The sequence below is a fragment of the Peromyscus eremicus genome, chromosome 4 (assembly GCF_949786415.1).
Source record: "Peromyscus eremicus chromosome 4, PerEre_H2_v1, whole genome shotgun sequence".
NCBI lineage: Eukaryota > Metazoa > Chordata > Mammalia > Rodentia > Cricetidae > Peromyscus > Peromyscus eremicus.
In genome coordinates this window covers 21,357,491-21,380,567 of record NC_081419.1, presented here as the reverse complement: position 1 = coordinate 21,380,567, position 23,077 = coordinate 21,357,491, and the positions used below count along the sequence as shown (strand labels likewise).

The following is a 23,077-nucleotide window of genomic DNA, read 5'->3' as shown; positions in this document are numbered from 1 at the left end:
GAATTTCTAACATAATTTTTCTAACAGCTAGACAATACTCCATTATGTGAAAGTACCTCATTTTCATTATTCATTCATTAGTTGATGGGCATCTAGGTTGTTTCCATTTAGGAAATGGAAAACTATTGTAGAAATGGAAAGATATGGTTCACAGAGTAGCAATGAACATGGGTTAACAGGTATCTATATACTAGGATATAGAATCCTTTGGTCAAATGCCTAGTATATAGTATAGCTCTATCATGTGGTAACTGTTTCTAGAGTTTTGAGGGATAGCCACACTGATTTCCACAGTGGCTATATCAGTTTGCCCTCACACTTATACCAGCAATAAATGAGTCACCTTCTTTTCCTCCATCTTTGCAAGAATTTATCATCATTAGGTCTTTTGATCCTAGCTACTATGACTGGGGAAGGATGAAATCTCAAGTAATTTTAATTTTAATTTATCTGTGCCTAAAGATGAAACATTTTTTAATGTTCTCTAACTGTTTGGTCTGTTGTTTTTTGTTTGTTTGTTTTTGTTTTTGTTTTTGTTTTTGTTCTGGAGAACTCTGCTTATTTCCACACCCCATTTTTAACTTTCTTTTTGCTTGCTTGAAATCAGGTATGGTGATACTTCCTGCAATTGTTTTATTGTTCTGGATTGATTTAGGTATCTGGGTCTTTTGTGTTTACAGATGAAATTTAAGATTATCATTTAAAATTTTGTGAGAAATTGTATTTGAACTTTGACAGGATTGCCTTGAATCTATAAATTACTTTGATAAATGGGCATTTTTGCTATGTTAGTACAACCAATGCATGAGCATTTGATATATTTGTTTTCTGGTTATCTTCTTCCATTTATTTCTTTGGAGTACTAAAATTTTCATTGTACAAATCTTTCATTTCCTTGATTAAGTTTAACCTAGTGCATAATGTTGAAGCTATTGTGAATGATAGTTACCTTGATTTCTTTTTCACCAAGTCTTTTACTTGTGTATTGGAATTATAGGAAGGCACTGGTTTTTTTTTTTTAATTATTTTTACATTCTGCAACATGGATGAATGTGTCCAGCAGTTGTAAGGTACTTCTGGTGGAATCTTTAGGATCTTTTATGTGTAGAATCATTTTATCTCAATCTTCATCAAAAATGCTTCTGTTTGCAGCAGATGGCAATTAACACAGAGACCCACAACTGGCCAAGATATAGAGAATAAGAAACTGTGGAAAGCTCAGTGCTAAACTGTTTATCTGCATCACACTCTCCTCCTTTGAAGGCTCAGGATCATTACAGAAGAGGAGGCAAAAAAGTCATAAGACACAAGGGCAGTAGGTGACTATAGGAAATAGTGTTTCAGGACACAGAAGGAAAGTTGCACGTATGAAGTCATAGCAATTTAGCTGCATGCACATGACCTGTGCAAGTTTAAGCTAGATAAAACCCTACCTTTGAGAGGGGAGATGAGCATGAAGTCCCACCCCAAACTGACAAACTATTGGAAATTCACATCTTCGGGGATAGGGCGAGACAGTTTTCTCTAAGGCTTTGGTATCTGCTATGTCAACCATTCTCCAGTAGATAGACACACATACAAGGGTATATAGACAGTACAAATTGCACATTATGGGCTTGGAAAAGAGAGGGCACTGACTTTGGTGGGTAGGGAAAGGTGATGTTTTATGGAAGAATTCTAATATAATCTTGATAGGACTGAATATAATCAAAATACGTTGTGTTAAATTCTTTTAAAAAAACTAATAAAATAAAAGAGAAAAAGGATAATTTGTTAAATGAGACTAAAATACACATATGTAAAAAATGTATACCTTTTTTAATGTTTGAAAAAATTTAAAACTTTACAATTACTTAAAACCTCAGGAGAATAAAAAGCTTAAAGCTTGAAAAGTAGAATAACTTTGTCTTTTTATATAAAAAATAATTTTTCTTTAGAAAGCCTTCAAGGCATAGCTTGTATCAATTGCAATCAACAGAGTTTGATAAAAAAATCTAGAGCAATAATAGCAGTTAGAGAATACCCCTTTGGCAGTTCTCTCCCTGTACCATCCTGGGCTAGGATGATTAATATCCTGGTATTCTCTCTAGTCATGCTGCCTACAGTCTTTTCGGTTTTTAAAGGAGAAAATCTGTTGCATTGATTTCATTTCTAAATGCATGAAAGTGTTTCTTCTTAGCAATAGGACCCAAGTAGTACAGATTCTGATGGTGCCTTCCACAAAACAGAATCCTGTGAAAACTATTAGCTAAATTGTCCCTAAATGCTCTTCTGATGTTCAGAATAGTATACTATTAAGTTACAGAGGACGTATCTGAAAATGAAGTTTGTTTGGTATATAATTGAATACTCAGGACTTAATCTGTCTTCATAATAGTAATGTATAAAACTGTGATCTTAAATGCAGGTTGCATGCTTACATTGGTAGGAGGCCCTGTAAAAAAATACTGAAATAGTTTAAATGACCTGTCCATTTTCTCTCTTCTAGATAATGAGTTTCATGTACCACCTTCCTCCTCTTTACTCTGAGGTGATCTTACTTCACATATCCTTGAGAAAGTACAAGTGATTAAAATAGAACTTTCTCAGGCCAAGTTCATTAACACAAGACTCTGCGTGGCCCCACAACACATAAGTTTACCTTCCTCCTACTTGATTTGAAGAATGAACCAACATTTTTCCTGTTAGCGAAGACTTTCTCGTTCCTCAGTTCTTCCTCTAACATATTTAAAGATTAGCCTTATGCAGTTATCTATTTTTTTGAAATCACTCAAATTTTACTGGTTGATTTTTTGAATATTATTTTTATTAGTTTGCAAAGTCACATATTTCTATATGTCATTTCCAAATATACTTTGTTGTGGTTATTCCTGGGTACTCCTGCCCTCTACCTTGTTTTCTGTACTCTTTAACTTTCAGTATACCCTTCAGTGTTATTGTTTGGTCCTATCCACTGCCTTCCTTTAAATCATTCTTCCGGTCCTGGATCTCGTTCTACTTGCCTGATCTTTGCCCACACTACTGCCACAAAGATGTACATTTAGTGGCCAGGGCTCACATATGACAGAGAGCATGTTGTATTTGTCTTTCTGAGCTGGAGTTATTGTTCCCGGAGAAGTTGAGGTTCCCTGTTTGGATTCTTCATCTTATCAATAAAATAATTTAACAACAGGCTTAGAAAGGAGCTCAAAGACAATTTCATTAGAGATAGAAATAAAAACAATGGGGCAAGAAAGCTGCAAACTCAACAACTGCTCAGTGACAGAGAAGAGGAGAGAAGAGAGTACCAAGAAACATGGTATGTTCAGAAGTAGAGCTCCACAAAAGGCTGTATGGTAGAAGGCTAAGCAAACTACAGAGAAACTGAGAAATTTCATGTAAGGGAATGCATGCTTGGGCTTTTGGCAAGTATTCAAAAAAAGAATAGGAAAGAAAGAATGAATGAAATGGAAACTTTACACTCAACAGAGTAGCTCAGATAAGCTGCCCAACTTAACTGTCTTCCACAGCAAAAACTATGTTTGCATCAAGCAAATGGCTACTTGGCAGGAAAAACACATTATCTCACTAAGGGGATAAGAGGAAAAATGATCTTCTCACAACATATTCAGGTGAATCAAATGGAGTAGTCTCCTAGCTAGGTGAATGACAGGGCCATCTGGACCAATAGTTAAACCCAAGAACTGAGGTAGAAATCAAGCCCCATTATTTTCACCAGGAGGGAGAGGAAGGACAGTTATAACACTCATTATTATTGTTTTAGTGTTACCAGAGAATTGGGAAATGCAATTCAAATCTAAGACAGAGGGTTCCATCCCCAATAACATCCAAGGCTACTGTGTTGTCTGGTTTTGTGTCAACTTGTCACAAGCTAGGGTCACTTGGAGAGGGAGGAGCCTCAGTAGAGAAAATTCCTCCCTGGGCTATTGGCTGGCCTATGGAGCATTTTCTTAATTATTGATTGATGAGGGAGTACACTTACCATTGTGCGTGGTGACACTCATGGGCTGTTGGTCCTGGATTCTAAAAGAAAGCGTGCTGAACAAGCCATGGGGAGCAAGCCAGTAATCAGCACTCTCATATTGCCTCAGCAGATGCTCCTACTCCAGGTTCCTGCCCTGTTTGAGTTCCTGTTCTGACTTCCTTCAATGATGAAAAGTGATGTGGACATGTAAACCAAATAAACTCTTCCCTCTCCGATTTGCTTTTTGGTCATGGTGTTTCATCCCATCAGTAGAAACTCTGACTAAGACAGCTACTAATCACCATCTGCCACTTAATATTCTGCTGAATCTGTTTTCTAGTTCCATCCATTTTCCTATACATTTCATAATGTCATCTTTCTTTATGGCTAAATAAGATTCCATTGTGTAAATACATACCACATTTTCATTATCCATTGATTGTTTGGGGGGGGGTATCTAGGTTGGTTCCATTTCCTTGCTGCTGTGAAAATAACAGCAATAAATATATCTTTGCAATTATCTGTCATGGGATGAGGAGGTCATCGGGAATTGACTCAGAAGTGGTATAGCTGGGCCATGTGTTTAGTTTTTTTAGTTTTTGAGAGGCAGTCAGCCAAACTGATTTCCATAGTAGCTGTAGTTGCTGTATTTTACAGTCCCAGCAACAGTGGATAAAGTTTGTTCTTTCCTTATATCAGCTTTAGTATATGGCACTGCCGAAATACTTGAGGAAACTAAATGGCAAAAAATTTTATATGATTTTGTTTAGCAAAATTAATATTGTGAAAATGTCTATATAACCAAAAGTAGTCTAAACATTTAATGCAATCTTATCAAAATTCTAGTGGCATTTTTTACAGAACTAGGGAAAAAACCCTAAAATTTGTATGGAAGCCCAAAAGACCACAAATAGCCAAAGAAATTCCAAGTAGTATGAATATAGCCAGAAATATTATATTACCTGAACCTGACTGCATTACAGAGCCATCGTGACAAAGACAGAAGGATATTGGCACATAACCAGATAAAAAGACCCATGAAACATAACATAAGGTCTGAAGGTAATCCCAAACAGGAATGAACACCAGGTGTTTGACAGCAGTTGGAAAAACTTCCATTGATGAAATCACAGCCTTCTCAACTAAAGGTATTAGCAAAATTGGATACCCACCTTTGGAAAAATAAAATTAGATACATATATCTCTTCCCTATACAAAATCAATTTAAATTTGATTCAAGATCTTAATCTCAGTCTAGAAACATAGAAAATGATGAAAAAAAGAAGAAAAACATGTTAGGCTTTAGGCACATCAATGAACTCACTAGTGTTTTAGTCTGTCCTAGATCTTTGCAATTAATGTACCATAAAGATAAGTGTAAAAACTCTCTTTAGTGCCATGTTTTTCTCTAAGTTTTGTGTTTTTCTCTTTTCCAATAAGAGTAATAATCCAAAGTGTATAATCATTCTCCACGTTTCCTCTTCTCGCTTGAACCTACTTTCCTAGATCTTAATATCATTATAACTCTCATGATTTATTACCAGTGGCTTCTATGTCATTAATCATTTATTGGTCCTCAGACTATGAGACAATTGCCTCTTTGACTATCCTCTCACTTATACAGCACTACCTTAATGGAATTAGATTCTAAACTTCCTGGACTTTCCCTCCAGCTACTTTCCCGACTCATTCTTTTTTCTGGTACTTGTCATTCCTTTCTCTCGCCTTTTACTGCATTTTCTTTCTCTAGTTAACTTCCTGAGTCATCTCATTCTTTGATTTGGATTTTAAAGCACTGCCTATTTTCTGGCTTTAAAAATTACATGAATTCAGAGGTTTCTAAGATTTTTACCACCAGTGCTCAACACTTGATTGAACATAATAATAAACTGTTATGTTCACTATTTCCATATCTATATTTATCAAAAGGTTCAGATTCCATGTATGCAAAACTGACCTCTTTAGCCTATTCCATAGCAATGCTTTTTTTTTTCAGTATTGCTTGTCTTTGTTACTGTCACCTTCTTTTACCTCATTTTTAAAGCTAAGCATTAGACTCACAGTTGACTCCATTCCTCCTCTCAAACACTTTATTTCCATCTTTTTTGTTGATTTCTTATGGTTATGTTTTCCATATCTTCATGACATTTTTCACTGCCTAGAAATTTTAACCAGTATTTGCTTAGTGCCTTGCTTAGTGTATCAGTTACTTTTCAGTTTCTGTGGGAAAATACCATGGCCAAGACAACCTAGAGAAACTAGAATTTGTTTGAGCTTACAATTCCAAAGGAATAGTATTCCCTCAAAGTAAATTTTAAAAGTTTCCTCATATTAGAGACATACCAGCAAGTAGCAGGCATGTGGGCAAGAATCTAAGAAAGCACATCCTCAACAGCAATCAAGAAGAGGAAGACAGACTCTTAAGTTCACAAAGCCCTCCCACAGTGCTGCATTTCCCCAGCCAGGATGCACCCTTCCCCAAAATGTATTCCCAACTGGAAACTAAGTGTGCAAATATCCATGCTTAAGGGAAACATTCTCATCCGTACCACAACATTCCACCCTCAGGCCCCCACAGGCTCTTGGTCATGTTATAATGCAAATAATACTTAGTCTAATTTCACAAGTCCCTGTAGACCTTTACAGTCTCAACAGTTTATATGCCCAAAATCTCCTTTGACAATCAAGGAATATCTCTTAATGATGACCCTCCCCTATAAAATAAAAAGGCCTACTCTTAACATATAATGTCACAGAATATGTACTTTCTTTCCAAAAGAGAAGAGTGACAGTATAGTGAAGAAATATTGGATCAAATCAAGACCAAAAGCCAGCATGTCAAACATCAAATCCTGTCCTTGGATGTCATTATCAAAGGGCTTGAATGTCTTTGCACCTTTAGCTTTGCTACCTACAATACAACATCTCCCTTGTGGATTGTGTTCATTTCCTTGATAAACGTGTCACAACTCTGGCATGCCCAACATCTTGAATTCTTCCCTGCAAAGCAAGTTTTATTTTCGCAGCTTCATGCTATGGCCTTTCTGGGCCTCTTGCCTTCTCAGGACTTTGGCACAGGAATGCCCCTGCCATACACTGGCTGACTGCAGTGACTCTCTGTAATTAAGGAGGCAGAATCCAGGACCCTGGCTCCCTTGAATCACATAGACAGCAGTTTTTATAGTAAGTAGCTTTCAAGAGGCAGAAAATTCCTTAGGCTCTTGTTCACAAGTTGGAAGCTTATCAAAGTGAGGTCTTGCCCTGAGTGCACTGTTCCCTTTTTCCACTGCAAAGCAAGAGGCCTCTCCTTAATGACACTAATCTCCTTGACAATTACAGCCTCAGTTGCAACACATTCTCTGACTGCAACATTAAGCTTCCTAGTGCTCCTTTTCTCCCCAAACTGTACATTTTGTACTTCTTTCTGACCTACTTGCTGTTTTCATTATAGACCTCTAAAAGAGAAATTATTGACAGCCACGCCACATATTCACTGTTAAACTGTCTTAAAAGTTCTTCTGCCAAAGAAAATAGCTCACCACTTTAAATCTAGCCTCAAGCCAGGTCTTATGATAAGAGCAGAAACCACCAAATTTCTTTGCCAAAATATCCCACAAATGGTTTCTAGTACCATTGCTTTTAAAGACCTTTCTTCCTTGTGAACTTTCTTGAGCCAGGCCTACACAGTCTACACTACTATCAGAGTTATAGTCTTCTAGGCTCCTACAAGAAGGGGCCATTATGCAATGCTTATATCATTCAAACTGCTTTTCTTATCCAAAGATCCAAAGTCTTCCACATTCACAAAAAAAGGGAAAAAGAAAAAGAAAAGAAAAGCAACAGTCAGGTTCCTCACAGCAGCAGCCACTACTCTGGTACCAACTTCTCAACTAAGTTTTCAGGTGCTGTGATAAAACACTACGAAGAAAATAACTTAGAAAGGAAAGTTTATTCGGTTCCAGAGGAGTTAGTTCACCATGAAAGGCAGATATGGTAGGGAGCAAACAATAGGTGTGGTGGCAAGTACAGGAACCTGAGAGATCACATCCTCAACAGGAAGCAAGAAGCAGAGATGGCAAACTGGAAGAAGGACAAGGCTGTGAGCTCTTAAAGCCCACCCCAGTGATGTTCTTCTAGCAAGGCTGCAGGTCCTCTGTGACAGTGCTACCAACTGGGAACTAGGTGTTGGAGCACTCAAGCTTATGAAAGATACTCCCCATTCAAATTACCAGACCAAGTAAAATGTATGCTATAGGAAAACAGTAATGTTGTTAGCTTTACTTACTGTTTGTGTGTCTGGAATGTACATCAAGTCTTGACAAAAGTTATCCATGTTCAATAAATATTTGTTGAACAATAAAATAAATGTTGGTGTGGCAGTTTCTTCCTTTGTAGCAAAATTACGTGTAGTCTTCATAAGAACAGGTTTGAGACAGGAACTACTTTATGAATAGGAGGCATACAGAAACATTTTCAGATAAACAAGTATATATTATATCTTAAACTTGAATGTTACCTAATTTAATCATGGAAGAAGAAACCTGTCTGTGTTTTGAAATTATGCTTGTATAGGTAAGGTAATTCCTATTGACCATAATTAGAAAGGTTGCTGGGAGATTTTAAAGTTGCCATTGGCCATCTCTCAGTAATTCAAATAAACTAGACATTTCTATAGGCCCTGCTTCTCATCATACTCATTTTGTAACTTAAAATTTCAATGAATTATACTTTGAGATATGGAGATTTACTATGACATCAACTACTTAAAAGTCCAGTTTCTTTTCTCATTGTCTTGGTTATTGTCAGGATCCAACTTTTCATCATCATATTAAAATTGTTATTTTTAACTTAAACGTTCAACAAAATATGTATAATATCATGTCATCTGCAAGTAGTGATGCTCGTTTATTTCCTGGTCCTGTTTAACTGGAGTACTTTTGTTCATGGTCTCATTCTAAGGCGGTGCCTATCTTTAATGCTAAGATGTGTGTAACACAAATCTTAAAAGGTCTTATTAATAAAATCAAACCTAAACCAGGTATTGGGGTGAATGCTGGAAGATCAGAGAAACAGAATAGGCCACAGCTTCCTCACCTCACCAATTCCTCAGCTGATGCTGTTTCCTCAGACTGGATGCCTTTGAGTCCTCACCCAGAATGAATCTCGGCTGAACTGCAGCTAAAAGCCTAAAAGCTTAACCAGCTCTAGTTCCCAGTCCTCACACCTTATATACCTTTCTGCTTCCTGCCACCACTTCCTGAGATTGAAGGTGTGTGTCACCATGCCTGGCTGTTTCCAGTGTGGCTTTGAACTCACGGAGATCTGGATGGATCTTTGCCTTTGGAATGCTAGCATTAAAGGTGTGCGTGCCACCATTTTCTGGCCTCTATATCTAGTGGCTGTTCTGTTCTTTGACCCCAGATAAGTTTATTAGAATGCACAATATATTGGGTTACACAATATCACAATAGATGTGTTTCTTGAAGACAACAGAGATAGGTGATTTTGTTTCTTGATCCACTCAACAAGTCTGTATCTTTTGATTTGAGAATTGAGGTCAAATATTTAAATTGATTACTGAAAAGTATGTGTTGATTGCAGTCATTACGTTGTTGTTTTTTTGGTGATGGTGTTTGTGTTCTCAGTAGTACTTTGTGTTTCAGTAATTATACCTTTATTTGTTATTTTAGTCTCTTAGCTATTCTTAGTCTTCTCTTTAGTCTGAAATATTATTACTGTATTTTCTTTTGGTTTGGTTTGTTGGATATAATTTTAAGCTCTTTATATCGTGGGAAGTTTATCTCTCCATTAACTATGGCATATAAGGTTTTTTCTTATTTTTTAAAATTATTTTTTCATATACTATGTTATGATCTTGGTTTCTTCCTCCTCTACCCCTCCTAGCTCCTCCCCAACTACCTACATTCCCACACCCACCCTTCTTTCTTTAGAAAAAAAAACCACCACTTCATGCCTTCTTTCTCTCTCATTAGGAAAGGAGCAGTCAAGCAAAAATAAGTAAATAAATAAAAGTAAATAAAAATAAAATAAAAGACGTAAGAAATACACAACACAAGACACAAAGACACAAACATGAAATTGGAAAACATAATATAGAATGAAAAGACCAGTAATACAAAAATTCTCAAAGAAAGCAATATGATATTTTTAACAATTACAAAAAATACCATTAAATTCATTTTATTTTGGCTGTCTTCTGCTCCACTTGGGCCTTATGCTTAAGTGTGGTTAATATACCAAAGAGACTCTGTTGGAGAGAAATGTTTTCTTTTCTTTGAAAATGAATGACAATTGGAGATAGTTTTTTGTTTAGGGATGTGAGCTTATCTATGTCCACTTCCCCCTTTCAGTGCTAAGACCCTATCTGGATTTCTACCTTGTATCTGTACAGACCATGTGTATGATATCACAGTCTCTGTGAATTCCTATATGCATTAACCCTGTTGTAACTGGAAGGCACTCTTTCCTTGGTGTCTTCCATCCCTATGGCCTCTTACAGTCTGTCCCTCTCCTCTTCTACATAGCTCCCAATATCCTGAGAAGAGAAGTTTGATGAAGGCATACTATTTATGACCGAGTGTTCCAAAGTCTCTTATTCTCTGCATATTGTCCAGTTGTTGGTCTCTGTGTTAGATCCCATCTATTGTAAGAGGAAATTTTTCTGGTGGTGACTGAGTAAGCCACTGATCTTAGGTATAGCAGATGGAGTTAAGACTCATTTTTGTATCACCTTCCTTTAGCAGAACAATGGAATTTGATTTTTTCCTATGCCGATGGCGTATCTATCCTTAGAATCTTGGCCATCTGACCTGAGTCAGGCATAGGTCACATCTCATGGAATAGGTCTTAAATCCAGTCAGAGAGTGATTGGTTACTCCCATAATATTTGTACCACCATATCATGCATGCAAGTCACTGTTATAGACAGCAGCACTTGTAGCTAGATTGGTGTTTGCCTTTCTCCTCTGGTAGCATTCAAAGAACCCTCCAGTTCCCAGAACACTAGACAATAAGAGTGAAGTCTCTACTTAGAAAGATAGCTTTGTCAGATACACCATTGTAAGTTGCAAGCTATAGTATGTTAGGACTTGAGGTACACTGCTCAAGAATATTCTGGATTTCAAATTTTCCATTGTGAAATCAGCTATTATTCTGGTGGGTTTTCCTTTATATGTGACATTTTCTTCTCTCTTGCAGCTTTCAATAATATTCTTTCCTTCTTCTGTACTAAACGTTTTAACTATGATATGTTGAGGAGAGTTTTTTTTTCCTGATCTTAAGTATTTGGTGTTCTGTGTACTTCTTATAACTGTATGGGTGTGTCTTTCCTTAGTTTAAGAAAGTTTTTTTTCCAAGATCTTGTTAAAAATCTAGCCTATTACAATGACCTAGAATTCTTCTTCCTCATCTATGTCTATAATCTAAGGTTTTTTAAAAAAAATTAAATTTTTCATTCTTTTTCCTTATTTTCTCCATATTCCCTACTTTATTCTTCAACCCTGGTATTCTGTCTCCTGCTTGATCCCTTCTACTTGCAAGGCTTTCCCTTGAGTTTTCGAGTTGAGTTGTTGTGTGTTTCATTTCCATATCCATTTAAGTTTTAGTTCTCATCAGTGTTTCTATGTCTTCATTGAATTCTCTTTTCAATTTCTGCACTGCCCTTGTCATTTCCATCAGCCTTATCTTTGTATATTCTTGGCCATCACTCAGGTATTCATTCTCTTAGAGTTCACTGACCTGTTTCTTTGTGTCTTTGTTAAATTCCTTAAATTTGTTGATGAAGTTTATGATTGTTCTTTTAATATCTGAGACCTGTCATTTGTCTAAATCAGTGTTTATCAACCTATGGGTCATGACCTCTTTCACAGGTGTGGCCTAAGACCATCATAAAACAGATATTTACATTTAGATTCATAGTAATAACAAAATTACAATTATAAAGTAGCAATGGAAATAATTTTATAATTGGGGGTCACTACAACACGAGGAACTGAAATAAAGGATCACAGCATTAGGAATGTTGAGACCCATTGCTCTATGACAAGAGACAGATAACTGCTGCTGGAGTCACTCCAACCATAAAATTATTAGGAAGCATTAGGAAGGTTGAGAACCACTGGCCTAGGTAATTCTCGCTCGAAAGCATTTCTACAGGACCAGCTAGAATCTGGTGGAAAATACATCTCTAATTACTTTATCAATCTTATAATTCTCACCACCATCTCTTTGTAAAATTCCCACATAAGCCTTGGATCCATCTATCTTACTATCAACATTGTTGAAATCATCACATTTTTGCACATCTACTAAGTAATCTATTTCATTCTACAGACCTTTATTTAAATCGCTTATCAGCACTTCCTCACTCTGTTCTTATTGCCCAATTTCCAAGGTTGAAAACTGAATTTCCATTTCAATAGTCCATATATATTCAACATTTTCATAATTCACATTCTGTTACTAAATTGATATTAGCATTATTATTTACATAACATGCAGAATTTAGGATACAGTAAGATTCCAAAGGTATTGTTTTGGTAATTTCTGAAAATTCTCTGGGGCTTTTGTTTCTCTAATGATCAGTGCTTTGTGTAGTGCAGATGCTACATGTAACTCTTCCTGCTGTCCTCACAGAAACAAGTATCCTCCTAGCTCAACTATTTTGCAGTTCATTCCAGGGAATATATATGTATAAAGAACAATTATGTTTTCCCTTACCATCTGACATGAATTATAGTGGTTCACTTGAAAAGTAAAAGCAAAACCATTAATTTTTGAGGTACAGTGTGTATTTATTCATTTTCCTGAATTCTACTAAAACACAGCTATACTGCATACTATTTCTGACTTTGTCTTATTAAAGCACAGTTTTGATCACATTATAACCTGCATCTAATTAACACTGGCTTCCCACTGAATCCCAAATTAAAACTGTCCATCATCCTACCATTCAATAAGTCACACTACATTCTTAATATTATTTTATAAGTTTCTAAAAAATATATGATTTTGAATCCAATTCTTCTACACTGGTTATATGATCTTAAGTAAGTTATATAACATCTCAACATTTTCATTTCTTAATATGCATTATGTGGATAATATTAGCATCTAACTCATAGTCATTAATATGCACATTGCTAAAAAAAATAGGTACATGTATTACCTTGTCTGATTCCTGAAATATCCTCTTCAGTGTCAGCTCTTCCATCTATCATTGTGAAGTTCTTCAGTCCGTCATGTGTTGCCTTCAGAAAACTAAAAGACTGCAGTCATTATCTCTCCAATGTATGTTCCTCATTCATCTACTCTTTTCTTATAGCTATTTCTTCGAAAATAAGTCCATTTTCTTTATTCATACATATCAAATTCTTGCATTTTAGTTAACCCAGGAATAACATAAAATACCATCAATATTTGTGTTTTTTAAAATTAATTTAAAAGAAGTATTAACATTTTTAACATCCACAATACTAGACATCTTTTATAAAAAGTAAAAACCTCATTTTAAAGCATAGCTACTTGAGAACATACCTTAATCTGTCTAACAGTTAAATCTTTCTGCTAGACTGATGCCTTTTATTTTATTTGAATACTTAATATCTATAAACACTAAATAAATTTGTTAACCAAGAAAGTATATTTTCACAGAGATAAGTTTAGAATAATTGTATTGTAAAAGTAAAAAATAAAGCAAAATAGAGTATAATTTAGATAAATAATATAACGCTTCTTGCTCAGCCCAATATTGCTTTTATTGGATTTTCTTCACTTAATTTTTGTGGAATTCTAAGTTTGTAAATGAATAGTAACATATCATTATTATTTACTTCAGCAACAATTAAACTGAGGGAAAAGAGAGAGATTAATTTATTTTAGGAAGGAAAAACTATCACCATATATTTTCACTTTTGTGGGGCAGAAGGCAGTGCTGGAGGTCAGACTCAGAGTGTCAACAATGCTTTCCAACTGTTCTGCTCCTGAGCCAGGCTCCCAGTCCAACCCTATTTCCTTTCTGCTTTGGTGGCATTACTTTCCTGAATGTGTTTGACAGTCCAGTGCAGAGGCTGAATCAATCTGGCTTTCTTCTCTAAGGAGGAGTGTTGATGACTGGTGCTTTCTTGAGTTTCAATCTCCTCTGTGTGAAAGGTTAATGTTTATTACATCTCACTAAAGTTTGATTTGGGTATCTCTGTGATGGAATTCATCAAAAGTGTTTTCCTACTGCTCCTTTGAGAAAACTTTCAATTGACTCTAAGAATGACACAGAGTAATGGCATCCCATTATTCTGGGCAGCCTTTCATCTTCATTAGTGAAGCTCTTCAGTTAGCTTTGGAGATCAGGGAAAGTGCAAGGGGACACATGTAGTAGTCTTTACAGGTCAGTGCTGGCTTATGTCATTAAGTCAACCTGAGTTCTATCCTTAGATCCCACTGATATTCAGCATTCCTGTATTTCAGGGGCATTTCTCATATGCCAGATATTATATTCATCTGTCCAAAGGAGGCAGTTAATAGTTAGCAGGATATATAGATATTATTTAAAGCATTTCATAATTAACATTCTAAGTATCCTTCCTCCAATATGCCATTTGTATTTTTAAGACCAAACTATTCAAACCATTTCACTGTCTTTTTGGTGTTTTCTATTATCTTGGAAAAACATTTTATAATTTGTGATATGCATTTTTATTTAAAATAATCAGTCCCCTGGTTAATTTAAAAATCAGCTACAAAAATTAAGTATATATGTCAAATAATTGTTCCTATATTGACAAACCTCAGGGGACTCTCATCTTTCCTTCACATTTCCAGCTAGCTAAGAAGAGGCTGTCAAAACCTAAGATTTGCATAAATCTTTGTGGTAAAGAGGCTTTCCAGACAAGCTCATTTTGAATGTGAGGCAAATTCTCTAAGTTCATTTCAAATGTCACAGGAAGACAATAAGCACTGACATTACTGTGAGCATATCTTTGTAAATCTGGTAATAAGGACATCTCAGACTCTCTAAACTCTGAAATCTGTAATCTTACAGGTTTTTCTGATTCCAAGGTCACAAAGAAAAGAATCAATCCAAGAGTATTAAAGAACAACTTTACTGGATTCTGAACATCAAGGGCAAGTGTGACATAGTCTCAATGTTGAATTACGAGATTTTCAGAGAAACCCAATGACTAACAGGGCTCATATAGGTTCTGTAGACAGGGTTATACTAAGGACACATGCTGTACCACTTGCCTTAGGTTCCTGGGAGATTTCTTTGTTGTAGAAATTATCTCGGCATTTTGAGGCTTCCTATCTGTTGGTTTATACTCAAGCATTTCATATAGTCTGTGTTGGGCTATTTAGTTTTATAGTGTTTCTGGGCATTTTGTTATTTTCTTTGCGATGTTTCTTTTTTTAATTTCATTATGTCAATGTTTAGAGTTTTCAAATATAAAACTAAGTCTATGGCTTTACAGAGGTAATTTCTTAGGAAAAAGGATATCAGTACTCATGAAATGCATTGGACTGAATTCTGGGCTTGATCTTTCTAACACTGTGAGAAAGGACACCAGCTTCATGAGAGAGATCTTCTACCTGGAGGACCTGATTTCCCTATGATCACCATTAATAATGAGGACCACTAAATAATACTGATTGGAAGTTTAGATTTGTATAATTACATGGATTAACATACGATGAAAGCATATTTTTCGTACTTCACATTGCTCAGAATGGTTACTTAGTGCTTGTGACTGTTTCAATATTCAGTATTTTTCTAGATTCCTTTCATAAACTAAAATGTACTTAAATGTTCTATATGTTTCCTTTTAAGATTCACAGAACGTTTCTAAAGTATCATAAAGTATAAAAATTCTATTATGTTTGTTTATCTGAGCACTATGTTATTCAGCCTTCTTCCTGGATGCTAGAAAGGGAAAAAGTAAGACACATAAATAAGTAAATAGGAAAATACATATGCTGCAGGAGTGATAAAAAAGAATCATTTTATGAAAAGGAATGGAGGAGGATACTTGCAACTTTTCAAGATGTAACAAAAATCCTCCTCCGAAAAATGACTTCTAAATAGTTGCCATAATGAAGTAAGAGAGGCAACCAATGTGTAAAAAATAAACGCTATTCAGGGAAGGGGTCTGTGTCATGCAGTCTCCCTTACTTATACAAGGAACACCACAGAATGACCTTTCTAGAACATGATGACAATGAACAATAGTAATGGGGACATGAAGGAAAAGACATAATAAGAAGACATCTCAGGAAAGCTCTCAAGACCTGTTACTGGTCATGATTTCGTTTTGTGTGGAGTGAGCTTTGTGGGGACCAAACAGAAACTGGTGTTACCTACACTGTGTTTTGCTGGCATAACTATGGCTGGCATGATGGAACACATTAAGCAGAGGCAAAATAGGAGGGAAATCAGCTGAAAGGCCACTGGAATAAATCAGGAGATAGATGCTGGCAGCTTGATGCAGGATGTGGTGGTCATGGCTAATGTTAAGCTGGGGATTCACTTTCTCATGGATTTGACATCAGAGCAAAAAAGATTTAGTAATACATTGCCTAGGGCTCATAAAAGAGCTGAAATGAAGAATGGGGACATGTATTCTCTATCCCTTAACTAACAAAACTAGTGTGGTCATGTAACCAAGCTCTGGAAACGCTAGTTTATTACTACCTTTGAATGTCATTACAAGTCTGGACAATTTCAGTATGCCCATCAAAAGCACATCAATCCTATCATCACCAAAACTGTATTGTCTAAAAGCATGGTCTTGAACAAGTTTGTTTTGCATCTAGAATTGATTGTTTGGCTCTTTGGTCAGTCTGGAACCACAGAGGCCAAGGTTACAAATTCACGTTGCTAGGAGCCTGAGTTTTCTGTGTTCCACTCCAGAGAGTCTATTTCTGACCTTTTATATTCACTTCCAAATGCATGCCCTTGCTAACAAGAGAAGTTCAGAAACTGTATCATGGGGTCATCCAGATACATCGTTGTTGCTAAAACAAAAACAAAACTCACACAGCAAAGCACTTCCTTTATTTACCGTTGATGAAAGTAAACAAGATTGCTTTCACATTAAGACCACACATTATGACTTAGGGAATAATGGAAGCAAGTGCTCAGACAAATACATTTTCCCAGAGAGTGAAATGACTCATGAAGTGAGGCATGTGTATAACTTATTGAAAAGGGTTTCATGTAAGCATTCTTTCTATTCAAGTGATATTTTACAAGTATAAGAGTAGCTTTTAGTTGATAATGCACCTCTTCCTTAACACAAGTGTTCTGTATTTTATTCCAGAACCTACAGATAGACCACCAATTCTACTGATTGCAAGTCCTGAAACAATTGAAGTCTTCTACATTAATGGAAGTAAAATGACAACTCTAAGCACAGACAACAGAAATGAAATTCATACTCTAGATTTTATTTATAATGAAGAAATGATTTGCTGGATTGAATCAAGGGAGTCTTCAAATCAACTCAAATGTGGCCAGATGACAAAATCAGGAAGATTAGCAGATCAAAGAATAATCAACATTCTTCAATCCTTCCACAGTAAGTCTTTTAATTTTGTTCATTGCCCTTCAATAATTTTCTTACAGACAAACACATGGAATTCTTATGTCTCTGCCTATCCTAGCTTGAAGAGCTGCATATGTGAATATGAGTGTACTGGGTATATGCTTGCATGTGCTCACAAGTACACAAATACAGGTTCAGTAGCTCTTTGTCCATAAGTACAAATTGCAGTGTTTCCTGTAATATTTCTTTAGTGATGCCTGGAGGGTCATCTTGCTTATAATTGACATTTTTCACTGAGATATAGTTCACAATGTGACTGCAAAAATAGAATTTCAATAAAAGCAGAAAACAAGAAAGTTATTTTGATAATTGTCAGTTAATTGGCTGTAGTATTTATTTCAAGTGCATTGAAAACTATTAGGTTTATGCCAATAGGTAGAAAAATATCTGTGTTGAATTTAATTAAAGCAAATCAGTATTTTTTATTTATTAAAAATTGATTATTGATTTTTGAGTTTGACTTTTCTTGACTAAAAATCACTCTTCTCTTTGTGCATAGTCCTACAAACTGAAGTCATGTGGTTACACAAATATGCACAGTCCATACACTGTATCTCTTCCCAAATTCCACATGGGTGTAAAATGTATTTACACATGCCAGGATTGCCTTGCATGAAAATTTTAAAATTCATCCAGTTATTTTATCATCTACAGAAAATGGTGACCTCATAAAACATAAATGGAAATACATGCATTCAGTAAGAAAAATCTAGGGGGGAATAAATACAATTTGCTGCTGAAAAACAATGATTTGGACAGCCAACAACAAAAATGGTATTCCAAGCATATTTCACACATGGATTCAGACAGGAACTGAATTTGAACCAAGGAACCAGCTTTTTGCCATATTTTGATTACCACATTTAATACCAATGTATTTGTCTCCAGAAATAGCATAAAGAGTAGTCAAATAACCAGGAAATTTCATAGCCATGCAAGGTTGTCCCCAACCTTACATCAGCACTCTTTTCCCTACATTTAACATTTCCTAAACATATTGATCTCTTATCAAATAAAACGTTGTTTTATAGACCCAAGGAACATAAGAGAATTGCACATCATAATGGTAAACATGCCTTTGTAACTTACTATATTTGATTTATTAAATAAATCAAAATATCTACCCAAATGAAGATTACTTTTGTTAGGCCATTCATGAAATGCTGACTAGCATATTAATTTTGAACTGAACAAAAGAAATGCACTCTAATTATTTTATTTATTGTAAGTAATTTTTTATGAAGTTCGGTTTAAGTCATGTAATTATAGAGTCACTTTTAATTTTAAAAAAGTGTTTCAATTTGAAGAAGTCATGTAATGATAGGGTGGACAGAAATGTGGGCAAGGTTAGCTGGCCTGTCTCATGATTGTAAGTTGTGCATTTTAGCAGCTTGTCATAACACAGCTGCCATCAAATATTATGTGTTCCGCGTTTACCATGACAATTCGTGAGCTGATAATGAAGTTTGAATATTCCATGCATGTATAATTATGTAAAATCTCTGTCACACCATATAAGTTAAAATAATGAACTGGTGGAAGTCTGGTTAAATGTATGCCACCATTGATTCTTCCAGAGATTGTTTCTGCAATTTTTTCAACCATTATTTTTAGGTGCCTTTTATTTGAACTTATTTAGAACACTTTCTTTTTAGAAAATACTTTTAAAAATTTATTTCAAAGAGTTCTGTGCAAAAAAAAAAAAAAAGTCAACCAAGACAGATCAAAATGACTTGTGTTGCAAACTTGTATGACTGTGGTAGGCACTGCTCTAGCTTTCAAGTCATTACAGATTTATTCTTTGCATATACAACTCATCTTCAATTTAGCAGGAGAGATAGGTCCTTTCTGGCTTATAAAAGATAAATTTTTAACTGAGAACATAAAAGTGTTACATAAAATTAAAACAGAGCCCTGCCGCATCCCCCTGCCTGTCGCCATGGCCGCCTACAAGCTAGTGCTGATCCGGCACGGCGGCGAGAGCGCCTGGAACCTGGAGAACCGTTTCAGCGGCTGGTACTACACTGACCTGAGCCAGGCGGGCCACGAGGAGGCGAAGCGTGGCAGACAGGCGTTGCGAGTTGCTGGCTATGAATTTGACATCTGCTTCACCTCCGTGCAGAAGAGAGCCATCCGGACCCTCTGGACAGTCCTGGATGCCATTGACCAGATGTGGCTGCCAGTAGTCAGGACTTGGCGCCTCATTGAGCGACACTATGGGGGGGTCTGACTGGTCTCAATAAAGCAGAAACTGCTGCTAAGCATGGTGAGGCACAGGTAAAGATCTGGAGGCGATCTTATGATGTCCCACCACTTCCGATGGAGCCTAATCATCCATTCTACAGCAACATCAGCAAGGATCGCAGGTACGCAGACCTTACTGAGGACCAGCTGCCTTCCTGTGAGAGCCTGAAGGCACTGCCAGGGCACTGCCCTTCTGGAATGAAGAAATTGTCCCCCAGATCAAGAAGGGGAAAAGAGTCCTGATTGCGGCCCATGGCAACAGCCTTCGGGGCATTGTCAAGCATCTGGAGGGTCTCTCAGAAGAGGCCATCATGGAGCTGAACCTGCCAACTGGCATCCCCATTGTCTATGAATTGGACAAGAACTTGAAGCCCGGTCAAACCCATGCAGTTCCTGAGAGATGAAGAGATGGTGCGGAAAACCGCGGAAGCTGTGGCTGCTTAGGGCAAGGCCAAGAAGTGAAGGCCAGCAGGCCGACTCCTACCCCAGTACCCTCCTCCCTGTCTGTTGATGCCTCCGGCACCCTTCCGCAACACCTGTCACGCTGACTACATCTGTAGGATCTTAAGTTTAGGTTGTAGCTGCAGGTGAGAACCTGCAGCTCCCATTTTCATTTTAGTATTTTATCCCTGCACCCACTCCCTTCATAGAATCTAGTCAGAATAACACCTCTGGGGTGCAGGATCCTGGGCCACATCCAGGAACAGCTCCCCTTACCTGGAGAGTTGAGAGGTAGCAATTACAGTTTTTCTTAGTCCTTTGTTTACTAAGGGTCTGCTTTAGGAAGAGGTCTGGGAGGAACCATGCTGTGGTATGACCAGTGAGAAGCTGCAGCCCAGTTTTGTCCCTGGAGCCTGTCCTGCACCCTTGTTAGGTAACTGGGGGCTGCAGTCATTCCAGTGGAGGGTGAAAGTGCATGGTGCATGGTGATTTAAAAGATAGTACCTTCCTCTCTGACTAAAGGAGCTGCTGAGCTGCTGGCCCCAGAAGGTTGGGATCAATCCTGTCAAGTCTACATGTTACATTCACTTTTACCAAAAAAAAAAAAAAAAAAAAGTACATATATATTTATCAGCACACAAAAGCCCCTCTGAGGTTTTTAGTGGTGAGTGAAATAGTCCCATGTGGTCACCAGAAAATAAGCCATTCCTCATAGCAAATGGGATAAATTCCTTGTCTTTAAGGGGCAGGAGTGCCTCTTGCTGTGTTTTAGGAGTCCTCTGCCTTGTCTTGTAGCGGTGAAGTGACCCTTGATCATGTCCAGGTTTTTGTCTTTCACTGTCTGAATCATGTTCTAGCTGCTTGACCCTATCATGTGGGTTCAGAACTCGTTTGGGCATAAATACTAAATCTCTTTTTCCAGATCAGTATAATAAAAGAGTGATGTACAATAAAAAAAAAAAAAAACAGACAAACAGACTTAGGAATCTACACCCCCTGTTTGTTTTCTGGTTTGTTTCTTTTTATGCTACAAAAAAAAAATGAATGTATCACAAATACAGATATTAACATTTTATTGATCACTCTAAAATGTTATCTGTGTAATGGGAAGCTTTGTTTATACAGCTTTTTACAGATTGAAAATTTAGGAAGTTGGATAATATCATATAGAAAGTATGGACCGCTAGCTTGGATTTAAATTAGATTTCATTGCTTTTCCAAATATGTCTTTCTGTCTGCATCTTAATCTTCCATACTAACAGACCAAATGATTAGACTCCTAATACTAGTTTCAGAAAGTCAGCATCTTTAAAGGTTGGAAAAGACGTGGAAAAAATGACTTACAAAGACTTGTGTTGTTTAAAAATTCCTACAATTGCTTCTTAAGTAGTTCCCATAAGAGTGTTTCCTCTTAACACTTAGAACATGCTTAAAACAGTATTGTAGAATAATGAAAAGAGTGGAAAATAATGTGCTTAAGAAATCATATTAATTAAGGAACACTGGAGAAAATGATAGAGTACACTTTTACTGAATGTTATTTTTTTGTTTTATGATACCTTATGTTTCATATTTAACATTTTAGTCTCTAAAGCATAGACTTGGAAGATTTTTTTATAATTAACTAATTTCCAAATAAACTTGATTTCAATAAAGTGTTTTAACAAAACACATTTGTGGCAGCTAATTATTTTCTAAAACTTTTTTTAGAGAGTACTCTGGTAGGAACAGATACCAAAATCAAACAAGCTAGTGATCCCATCAGATACTACATTCAGAAGTGAATGTAGTAGGAAGGGAGAGTTTTAATTTATCTTATTGTTAAAGATATATTATCATAGATACTTTCATTCCATTGTTATATGTGATTCTCAAATATTCTGAATACTCTCCCAGTCTCTTGGCCTGTCCTAGCATGGACTTGGCTTTTTCTCAGGATCCATTCTTGGTCTGAGTTCCAGTCAAGCAGAATGCCTACCTAAAGACAGTCTTGCTGGTGCTTCCTGGACTTCGGCTTCTGAATTAGCTCCACGCTGCTTTTATCTTCTCTCTAAGCCCATTTTCATAGCAAAATTTAGCTCTTCTTCTATTTGAAGATCTGTCTACACCTGGTAAATCAGATCTCGGACGGATTTTTCTTTGGTTTTAACAGCTGATTTTTGTCTTTATCTTAATTCTTTTTCTGTAATTCTGATCCATAATCCTTAGGGAGAAAGTTTGCCAACTACCCTATTTTGTTCATTTGCAATCACCAGATATTGGTACTGCCGATTGTACTGAGAGATGGATCCAACATCTTAAAATACGTGTTTTCTACCACTAAGCTATATCTCAATCACACACACACACACACACACACACACACACACACACACACACACACACACACATCTTATGAGTAGTTGGGACTAAAGGTGTGTACCACCAAGCCATATTAAATTGTTTCAATTTGCTTTCACACTGTTAACTAGTGAAATAGTTAAGTCCAATAGAGACTTGGGTGTCTGTTTTGTTCTTTAAAATTCTGTTGAATTGATTATGATATCTTATCATTTAAAACAAAATAATATAGTAGCCACTCCTTTCTCTTACCAGGTAAAACAAGGCTTTACCTTCTGCCTTCTCTGTGGGCAGGTGCCCTGCCCTGCTTCTCTATCTCACGCAAATCCTGTGTTGTACAGGGGAGGAGGGCTTGCATTTCCTCTGATGAAGTTTAATCTTTCATTTCATTCTTTATGACATCATATTCTTTCTGAGCATATTCCAGTTTAGTAGCCTACGCTAAAGCTGGAATTTATGCTTTTCTTTTTCATCA

General features: G+C 36.4%; 1 protein-coding gene and 1 pseudogene across 1 annotated transcript in view; both read left to right on the top strand.

Moving 5' to 3' along the window:
- Lrp1b (LDL receptor related protein 1B) overlaps positions 1-23,077 on the top strand; it is a 1,617,914-nt gene that overhangs the window by 540,131 nt on the left and 1,054,706 nt on the right. Inside the window, exon 6 of the mRNA XM_059258831.1 lies at positions 17,293-17,550. Within this exon, the coding sequence (XP_059114814.1) occupies positions 17,293-17,550 (258 nt within the window). The remainder of the gene's footprint in view (positions 1-17,292; positions 17,551-23,077) is intronic.
- LOC131909112 (phosphoglycerate mutase 1-like) lies at positions 19,376-20,283 on the top strand (annotated as a pseudogene).